The sequence below is a fragment of the Dermacentor silvarum genome, chromosome 9 (genome assembly GCF_013339745.2).
Source record: "Dermacentor silvarum isolate Dsil-2018 chromosome 9, BIME_Dsil_1.4, whole genome shotgun sequence".
NCBI classification, from domain to species: Eukaryota; Metazoa; Arthropoda; class Arachnida; order Ixodida; family Ixodidae; genus Dermacentor; species Dermacentor silvarum.
The window spans coordinates 42,788,905-42,799,446 of record NC_051162.1 but is presented as its reverse complement, the minus strand read 5'-3'; the positions used below and the strand labels follow the sequence as shown (position 1 = coordinate 42,799,446).

General features: G+C 51.6%; 1 protein-coding gene across 1 annotated transcript; it reads right to left on the bottom strand.

Annotated features, from left to right (window-relative positions):
- Positions 1 to 2,711: 2,711 nt before the first annotated feature.
- Positions 2,712 to 3,762, bottom strand: LOC125940058 (uncharacterized). Its single transcript, XM_049655726.1, has 2 exons — positions 3,415 to 3,762; positions 2,712 to 3,344 (listed from the first exon to the last, which is right to left on the bottom strand). The coding sequence occupies exons 1-2, from the start codon at positions 3,641 to 3,643 to the stop codon at positions 3,064 to 3,066; spliced, it is 510 nt and encodes a 169-aa protein (XP_049511683.1). The 5' UTR covers positions 3,644 to 3,762; the 3' UTR covers positions 2,712 to 3,063.
- Between the last annotated feature and the right edge of the window lie 6,780 nt (positions 3,763 to 10,542).

Here is a 10,542-nt window from a genome sequence, read left to right as displayed (position 1 = left end):
AGGATGGTTCACAACTTTGTTTATTCTGTTGCCAACGAAGAGGCGGCTGCAGATTCCTCAGTTTTCGCTTGGTTGCCATAGTCCCCCGTCAGGGCTACGCAACACAATTACAGCAGAACAACATTATCACACTTTCTCATGTGAGCGGCTGTGTTGTGGAGAATGCGAGTAATTCGCTTACCCAACACGCGAACGGCCCGTATCTAGCGCTCTCTCCTTTCTCCTTCATACGACCGCAATGGAAATCGGTAAAACTGAACGTTGTTATTCAGTCCTTCACGTTCATGGGAATTTACAACGCAACAGTAACGTCGATTGCGGCGTTTCTTCGTAGCGCGCGGAGCTGTCGCGGTTGCCGTCGTGCTCGCCATCGCCATAGAAGGAGTGAGCCAACAAGAACTTTACAGCAGTTCGGCGGCACGTCCGACTAGCAGAGAAATTCATAGAATCATAGCTCTTATTCTGGCTGTTAAATGCACAAAATATTCGCAATATGAACCAAAATTAAGTTAAATCGTTGTTTCGCACTCGCTAGCCGCTTAGGCAACTTAGCAAGGGAGTCGGACTTTGCACTACTCAATTATTATCTCTTCGCACCGACAGGTGGCACTACGCGTCTTGCAAAACTCCAGAGTCTGACGTCTATTGGGGCGAGGAGTTACGGAGTCGCCATCTGTCGGAAGCGCCTCGCTTGCGCAGTATGAGAGATAACGCGGCGCGCTTCTCATAGGTTTGGCTGTCGGCGCTCAATAAAAACACCACGGGGGAGCCCTCCTGGCCATTTCTGTAACTACTCTCGAAACGAGGGAAGTTCCTTAGTGTCAAAATAAACGTCTTGAGCAAACAAAAGACGCAGAATTGTTTACAGATGCTATCTCTTCCCCGAATGCGTACAATGAACGCCCATTGCGCGCGGTCGCCGTGATAAAGGCCCCCGAACCGGATTTTTGTGTGCGTGTCTTCTTGCCTGGTAGGCACTCACTGAGAGCAGACTGTGTGAAATATGTTCTTATATTGTGCTGTCTGTATAACCAAGTGGAGCATAACACAATGAAGCCTCAATGCCGTGATCGCACGGGTTCACAGCGACCAAGTGCGCGTCAGCCTGCTTGTCCACGCAGAATGTTTCGCTTTTGCTGCGAGCGTGTTTTCGCATCATGCCAGGCTGCAGAATATGCAAATTTGGCGGTACGCAAGCAACCATTGTTGCGTGGACGCTGTCAGAGCTGTTCAAAAATAATTTCGTTATAACTAGGGACTTCGACGCTGTATACGGCGACTGGTGATGTGCCACCGTGACGATTCATTAATTTTTTTCCTTTCTTCTAAATTATTGGACGTTTCAATATCGTTGTTTCTCAAGCGTCGCACCGTATGTTTATCGGTCTTCTGAGCGAGGAATTTTGCGCTACTTTTTGTTCATCTAGCACATTGATTGGTTGGTGCTAACACAAACATGAGTATATGCCATGCCTTTTTGAATATGCTTCATGCCATTCCCTTTCCATTCTGGTAAACTTGCCAGTATCGTAGCATCAACAAGTTCACAGACCAAATCTTCATTACATTTACCGGGCAGCGCGCACGGGCGAGCTTCTCAGTGCGCGCTTTCTGCTACTCAACGAACACCGCAGCCCCAACGCCGTAGCAGAAATTTTCCGCGCGGAAGTGCTTGCTAAACACCCGAGTTGTAGCCGAAGGCTGCTTGCCAGTTTTCGCAATCCAAGCTACACGCAGCTTCATGGCTTGCGGGTACGTGTGTGCGCGTCCGGAACTGCGATACCGAGCAATACCCTACCATGTCGGACGCCTTCGAAGGCAGGCACTACCTATTATAGTGCTTTCAAGTGTTGTCAAGCCGACACCCGAAGCGGGAAAATATCCCCCCTTAATCAGAACCGTAGAGCAGGTGGGACTAAACTTTCGTTTTCAGCTCGCTTCAGCGCTTCCGAAGCAGACGATGCGGCCGCTGTGTCCCCGTGATCCCTCATAACACGTCACGCCGACGGTGGCGCCAGCTTTTCCAGTGGTGGAGCTCGCCCCCAATTCCCCTTCTTGTCTTTCATCCTTTTGCGCTGTTCCCCTGTCGAGTAAGTACCCACTAGCCCAAGCCTCTGCGGTGTTGCTATGCACGAAGGCGAGCTTTCTGGAAGAAAGGCGGCCTTTTGCGTGGGCTCATCTTCTGTTATTGCTTCGCACTTTTATTATTTCAGTCTGAAAAGATTTAACATAAAAGGCATGCACTGTCGATGTTTTGTTTCATGACATTTGTTTGTGGGATGTCATTCTCTATACATGGCTTGCACGTGACGTCACGTCCGCCCGCGCCGCTGCGTCCGCGCCATGCCGGAGCACCGCGCGCGCCGCCTTCGCATCTGATCGCGTGCGCCTATGTTGCGGTCTCACTGTGTTTTCTAAGCGGATTTCACCGCTCCTCGCGAGAAATGCCACCCGTTTACAGTAGGCCTGCGTTTAACGAGGCATTTTACGCAGGACTGATCGGGTTGGCGCGTTCACGATATCAAGAAAAAGTGAAACTGTGCGACGATGTGGACCCGTACACGTTGCGACCGGGTGCGGATACGACGATGGACGTTAACGCTTTCCCCGAGGTCTCGCACGGAGACATTGTAAGCTACCTAGTTTTCTCTTCAAGATTCACGACACTGGAGGAAATGAAGGCTTATAAATCGCTTGAATCACACAACTACTTCACAAGCGGTTGGGTGAAAACACTGTCGGCGAAGCGGCTGCAAGGAGAAAAGGTGCTCCTACTAGGAGATGTAGGCTGCAGCCCCCGTTTTCCATGCCGCATTTTGTTTATAACATTCAGAGGCATTCCCTGGTTAGTCAGTGGTGCGTGCAGGAGACACGCAAGATTGGAGCTTGGTGCAGAGAAGAAACGAACTGATACTGCCCATTTAACAATCACGAAAAGCGGAGTTTATGTGCTAGGGTCTGAAAATTTTCAAACAGGATATGCAGCTTGCGCGAGTGTTTTGTGGCTGGGAGAATGATGTGCGTACTTTCCATGCTTTATTTGGATCGATATTTCTGCATTGTTTACATCATGTATCTTTTGATTTCAACAGTTTTCAACGGGCTGTCTGCGTATGTGCGGTCGTCGTCACCGCCGTCGTAGCGGTTTTCGGGTGGCGTTGCGCCGACTCCAAAAGCTCTTGCCGGTGCAGCGGTCACCGCGTCGACCTCGGGAGTCGTTCGTTTAAACCATCGCCTTGCAGCACGCTCGTAGCGCGCAGTGCCTTCATTATTTGCTTTGTAGCCTAGCAAAAGCGTTGGCACCCAGTCCGGGTTCGTTCCTTCACAGAGCTTGGACGGTCTCCCTACAAATGCAAACAAATGTGATTCTAGTGCAGCGTTAAGTGCGCATTATGTAATATTGCGCAGGCTTACCTGTTACAAAGTGGGCGCCGCACACTCGAATGTTTGGGAGATCGCCCTTGAGATCAGCACGCTTGATACGCGCAAGCCACAGGCTGCGCCGCTTCGAGCTAAGTGCTTTCGTTCGTTCGTCTTGCCATTCCACAACCTTCGGAAGCCGAAAAAGGTTCGTGTTTGCCGACTCCTTCCTCGAGCTGCTTTTACTGCGGTTGTAACACCCAACAACTGCGCAAATAGCCATTGCAAAACAGTGCCATTCGCATACGACTAACAGCGTGGTGCCATATGGTGGTGCTCCGGGTGCTCCGATATGGCGGAAACCTAACCCAGCGTTGGCGGAAGTGACGTCAGTGCAAGCCATGTATATTCCGAGGAATAACTTTGTAAAGAATGTAAGACAAGGTGTGAGCAACTTTGGTGGTAGAAGAACTACTTTAGTGCAGTATAAAACGTGTCTCTCACGCCGGATGCGGCGCCGGACGCCGACACCGAAATTTATGCTACACGGGCCCCTTAACGCTATCGCGGAGTGCACGTAGGCTAGCGCAAAATTTCCGGCCGTTCTCTCGACCCGGGAAGACTGCAACCGTTGCCGCCGTTCCACGTGGCTCGGGGTGGGGTGCGACTGTTGTCACAACAAATCCCTGTAGGGGCGGGGCCTCGCCTCCGATGACGTATCACCATTTTCTTTTTTAGATGCGAAGAAGCTTATGGCGGGGGCTTTGTCCGTCCCTTCCGCGGCGTCCCACACCCCCACAGCGAATGCGCGTCCCCTCCCCCTCTCTCTCCTATCCTACGCTCCCGCCTTTTTTCTCCTCTAGGAATTCTCTACTGTACGGAGCGGCGCCCACGTGCCACACCCCCACAGCGCATGCTCGTCCCCTCCCACTCTCTCTCCTCTCCTACGCTCCCCCCTTTCTCTCCTCTAGGAATCCGGAGCGGCGCGCACGACAGGTGGTGCGACAGTTGCATACTCCGATGGGGGCGCCATGGTAGTTCCGCGGTATGAAAATGATGGAGCGCGCGCGCCTCATTCTCTCTCCTGTGCAGCGCCGCGATGAGCGCTCGGGCCGCTGCCGCGAAACCATCTACCGCTCAAGCTAACCATCTCCCCGCTGCTTCGCATCCACACATGGTTCCCTTAAGCGGGAGATGGAGTAATTTTTTTTTCGTCTCTGTTTGGCTGCGCGGTCGGTTGTGCCCCGGTGCCCCCCCCCCCCCCCCCCTGATAGTGAGATTATATTTGGATCATGAAAACAGTGACGCGGTTATTTAGGAATACCATTGATCCCTTAAGAGCAGCCACAGTTGTGCCTAGTCACCACCAGCCCAGCCTGTTCTCCTTTCCAACGCCGCCGGCGTTGGAATTCTGCCAGAGAGGAAGAAGAAAAAAAGAAATAGAAAATGGTGAGACGTAATCGAGGCGAGGCGCCGCCCCTGCACGGATTTGTTGTGACAACAGTTGCACCCCTCGGGGTGACCTCGTTACTCCATTCGTCCGGCCTGGTGTTTCTGGTCAAAGGTTGAAATACAAAAGGCTACAAGGAAACCCTCCGACATGGCCGGCGTCGGTGGTATAGTGGTTAGCATAGCTGCCTTCCAACCAGTTGACCTGGGTTGGATTCCCGGCCGACGCATATAATACGTTGCTTTTTTTTCGATCTTCTTTCGGGTTGGACACGCCGTGCCACCGCACGTCGTGTTGAAGTATTAGAAATTTCTGTATGAGGAATATTCGCAACCCTATATAGACAGTGTACACGGTACAATTTTTTGCACCATTAGGAGGAAGCCAACTTTTAACTTAGGACCAACTTTTATGTATCTGTTCACATGCATGTAAAACGCAGAAATGCTTTTACATGACAACTGCTTGACCAATATGAATGAAGTTTGTTGCATTTGAGAGAGAAAGTTAGACTTTACCGACTGCAGCAAGCAGAACTTTCAATAAGGGCTTGGACGACTTACGGAAGTTTTCTGAAATTGGCAGGTTTGCCAAAAATGAAGCAATGAGGTTAGCAAATGCGTACCTCTACAATACATAAACTTGATGTGTCATTTATTCCTTTATTTATCCATAATACCTGAAAGGTCCGTAGAAACAGCACATTATATAAGGGGTTGACAAAAAAGATGGCGGGTCAGGTTGGGTGGCGTGAATTGAAAAATTAAATTTATAAATCGTCCCATACCTCCTTGTTACGAGGTATGGGACGACGGAATCGTCGAGAAGCAATCGCGGTTTCCCATGGGGATAAGGACAGGATGAGAGGGGGCGCGTCGTCTTGTTGCTGTTAATCCCAGGCCACAAGGTGACGGCCTTGCGGCATGTTTTCCATGCGGACATGATGTCGAGTATGGGCTTCTCAGATGACGTCCTGCACTGGAGACAAGCCCGCAGAAGGTTTAAGTGTAGGTATCTTAGTGTGTATAGGGAGTACCGTGATAGTGCGGAGGGTGGCCCTATGAAGGCGTTCCATATTTCGGATGTCTGGAGAGAAGGTGTACATGGGTGCGCCGTACAAAATCTTCCAACGGCCACAGCTGTGGCGAAAGTTCGACAGGCGCATTGTCGCGCTCCTCCGTATTTGTTGAAAAGTCGACGTATCGTATGTAACATGGACGGCCATGCCTGTCGCAGTATGCGTACCCACTTTTGTGGGCTGTTTCAGCTGGCTAGAGGTAGACCTAGGACTATGCTCTGTCCGTTTTAAGGGGCGAAGCTCCTTATAGCGGCACCCGTTCGTCCCCGTCGTCGTCGTCGTAGTAGTAGTAGTGTGTAACCAGTCTGAGAAAAATCAGCAAAAAAATTCCGAAGTTGTGTCCGTAGCGCGGAATCGAACCAGGGACCCCTCGCTTCCGAGCACGCGGCGTTAGCCCACTACGCCACGAAGCGGACATGGACACACGCACCACGATGACAATAAATACCCAACATTAACGAAAGGCCGCGTTTCTAGCGCGTTTCTAACGCGTTTGTGCTAGCGCGTTACGGCCCGTGTAAGAAGCTGGTGTAAGACGCTGTGGCCTCTCCGCCTTACCTTCAACGCGTTTCGAACGCGCTGCCCAAAGCGGTGGCAAGTCAAGTTCAAGTCGAGGAGCGTTTATGAATACGGGGGGTATACTCTCTCAGCAGTCATGTGATGGCGTCGGCAAACGCGGTGCACGTTCCGGCATGTGTAAATGGCTGCGTAAGACGCTGTGGCCGCTCCCCCTTACTAGAGAGTACTGCACGTTTCTAACGCGTTTGTGCTAGCGTCCCCTTAAGCGGGAGATCCGATGATTCCCTCCGGAGCTTCGCCCAGTCATCATCATTCACCCCGTGGATATGCTGTGATTTTTTTTGATTGCATGGTTTGCGAACCAGTGTGGAGCGAGATGTACATGTTGGGGTTGGTGCGATGCTTGCCGTCTATGCTGATAAGTTCTGTTTTATGCGCAGCAAGCTGCAGACCTATTTCCTTAGCCTCTAAACTGAGTAAGGCTGTCTGCAGCTCGGACCGCATGATTTCTTTGTCAGCATAGTCTGCTGCTTTCGTCCATGTAGTAATGTCATCGGCGTAGATGGCAAATCTAGCCGTTTTGTCCTGTTCAAGGTTTTAGGCTACCCTACGCATGGGCAGATTAAAAAGCGTCTATCCTAGGATGGATCCCTGTGGAACACCTCTATGCAGGTAATAAGTTTTTGGGCTCCATCCAGGTGACCTGCCACTTAAGCCGGCTGGCTAAATGGGTCGGGCTGCTTGAAAATTTCTGATCCATCGACGGGCACGCTGGCTCGGGTAGCGGCTAGCTAGCTCTTCAAGAATGACGTCATGGCGAACATTATCAAACGCTTTCTGCTTGTCAACGACCAGCAAGTAGTCAGGCAGTGTTTTCCGTGACGGGCGAATAGTAGCGCGCCGTATAGCAGCCAAAGCAATCATGGGTGCCCAGGTTAGAGCGAAAACTCACCTGGACTCGGTGGCAGCCTGGCCGGATTATCACGAGGTAATAGGACAAACGGGTGGCAATCATTCGTTCAATGAGTTTACAGAGAGTCGAAGTCAAAGAGATTGGTCAGAGGTTATTCTAGAGTTTCGTCTCCTTTCCATGTTTTGGTATGGCATAAATCAGAGAGAGCTTAAGTTCGTCCTGTACGCTTCCTTAAGCCCAGAGGTCATTAACCAGCTCTAGGAAGGCGTCCTCAGCTTCTTCGCCAGGGTTGCGGATTTTTTTGCCACGTTATTCGGTCGTGGCCTGGCGCCGACAGAGTGCGGCCTTGCTTGATTGCTGCTAGCATTTCTCCCATGCTAAATGGGCGATGAAATCTGGATCATGTTCCAGTCGTTCGGAGGAGTGGGCGGAGTCAGCGAAGCGTGAGGAAAGAAACTCGTAATAATTTCTTCTTCTACCGATGCGGGATCTGTTTTTATGAAGAGGTCGGTCAGGGGAGCGTCACATTTTCCTTTCCCGCTGAGGCTTCGGAAAAACTCACAGGCCTGCATTGCACACGCAGCACAGTCGCAGCGTAAGCTGGTAGAGCGGCTCAAGAGTAGCTCTAATTTCGGCACCACGCACAACAGGGCCTTCACGGCAAAGCCTCTTCGCCGCGTTTTGACAAAAACAATCTGAACTGTCCGCCGGGCGTCGACTCCGAGCTGCGGCTTGCAATGCTCTCTGCACAGCAGTCTGCTGAGGCCGATGATGCCTGGTTGCAGCCGCGCACGTACCGACACGATTCACTTCTTCAGCAGCGGTTTCTACTTTGTGAGGAGACGCCATGCTCGTACCGAAGAGGTATGCAGAATACGTGGCACACATCTCACATCCCTTGACCCGCGGCACGGTACGTTGTTGTGGTTGATGATGGTTGTTAATTGGAATCTTCAAAACGAGCTGGTGACAGATAGTCACCTAGACTACTTGAGTTAACCAGGTACAGTTACATGCAGCATGTAACTGCTATATGCAAACTAAATATCCGGAAAGCTGCGTTTGCAGGCACCTTAACTAGATTGCGCCACCATACTGGCGGAAGCTCAGGATCGCGTTGATTAGGCGCCGTGTCTAAATCACATGTCGTCGTCTGCGCCTGCGCGCCAGCCTAGGGCGCGTTTATAGGGCATTTTCCCGCTATCTGATGGCAAGCGCTTGCGTGACTCAGTGGTAGAGTATTTGACTCCTGCGCAGCGGACCTGGGCTCTATCCCGGCGGGAACCGGGTACTTTTTATTGCGATAGCAATTATATGGACACTTCAACCGGATTTCTGCCGTCGGCGTCGCCGTCGTCGTCGCCGCCGTCCTCGTCGCCGTCGTGGTATAGATTCCAAGGGCGAGAAAAGCGTCGCCGCGCGCCGTATGTGCGAGCGAAAGCGCGCGAAGGACGCACGCTATCACGGAGGGCGAACTCCCCCGCGCGCTATCACGGAGAGCGAACGCACGCTGGAAAGCAAACGCGATCGTCGCGCGAAACGCCGAGGGGGTATGGCAGGGAGGGAGGCGGGGCGGCGCTGTGCTCCGGCACCAAAGGCGTATCTTGCCACTCAATCTCCCACGCGTAAGCAAGAAACGGAAGAGGGGGGAGGGGGGGGCGCGCAGCTTCTCCTCTGCCAACAACTTCTTCTCTGCCCTTTGCCTGGCGGTGCCGGTCGCCCGCACCGTCTCTTATCTCCACACGGCTCTGACCTTTCTATGCGGTGTGCATTCGCCGCTCAGTTTCCGTTGAAGCGATAGACCGCACGATTCTTTGTCCGCTGCAGCGGCTGGCTGCGCTTGCTGCCAGCGTTTTGACAGTCGTTGTCTGCGGTCATTCAGTGTGATCTATTCATGTTTGCTTGTGCGCGCTGACACCACGATTGTTATTTCAGTTAGTAAGCCAATGTGTCCAAGCTTATGCACCCCATAAAACTACTATCCCTACTCCGAATAGCTCTCTACTAATTTGCTATCGCAATCGATGCTTTGCCTTTCGGGCGAAAGTGCGACATTTTTTTTATCATTTCCGGCGATAGCGGTAGACACCATCGTGAACCGAAACGGCTATTGGAATGAGCGCATAACAGCTTACGCTGTAAAATGAGCCAGACTCCGGAGTCGCGGGACGCGCCCAAGGCGCTCGCCCGTGGATTGCCAGGCTTTGCTTTGAAGACGGCGCTGATATTAGCCGATAAAATTAAACTGGCGCTTGACTTTCATAAGGTCAGTATGTAGTTTGCCGCGCAAGCGGTACCTTTGTACTAAACAGTCTGCTCTTCTCCAGAGGTTGGCCAAATGATTGTCCACTGGTTGAGTGAGGTCATCGCATGGCACTGTTTCCCGTGCCAGTGAATGGGCCTGCTGAAAAATGTCCAGGAGACCCTCAATCGTTGTGAAGGATCCGTTAACACGAGTCCGAAAGGTGCCCTAGTTATTGTTGTCGTCGTTTTACCGGGGAGGCATTTGCGATTAATTCTCAAAAACATCGGGAAATGATCGCTACCCCATGACTGGCTAGATGCGGTCCAGTGCCGTACGAATTTGGGGCTGGCGAGAGCAAGATCTGGGGTCGTGCCTTTCTGCGCTTTATGTAGTCCGATTCTCGTAGGGGTGTCGGGGGTGTTACAAATTTCTACGGAGGACAGTTCAATAGCATCTAGAGGTATTTGCAGCGTTGCTGAGGCTTTGAGACAATACAGGCGGGGTGGTGTGCATTAAAGTTTGCTGCAATAAGAAGAGGGAGATTTTGAGCTGCTTATTTAAGCGTTTCCAGCCACGTGTAGTGTTCAACTGAGATATTTCCCGGGCGAAAAACCACAAAAGGTTTTTGCCCAAGAGGACAAATTTTAACAGCAACTATTTCGCGAGCTTTAGAATTAAAACCAGGAAGGTCCAGCTGGGTGGCTGGGCAGTCATTCCGGACAAGAAGCGCCGCCTGGCCTTTGGGGATCTGCCGTTTATGTTTGATGGTAGGCGTTTGGAAAGCGCGGTAACCAGAAAGCGTGCAAGTGTCGCGCGTCACCTGGAGAAGAAGGAATAATGGGTGATGTCTTTCAGCATAACTGCGGATTGTGGAGCATGTTTCATTAAAACAGCGACAGTTATACTGCACCCCCTGAGCTGGCGATCTCATACCTTTTTCGACACGCATTAGGTTACACCCATCAAAAAATATGAAA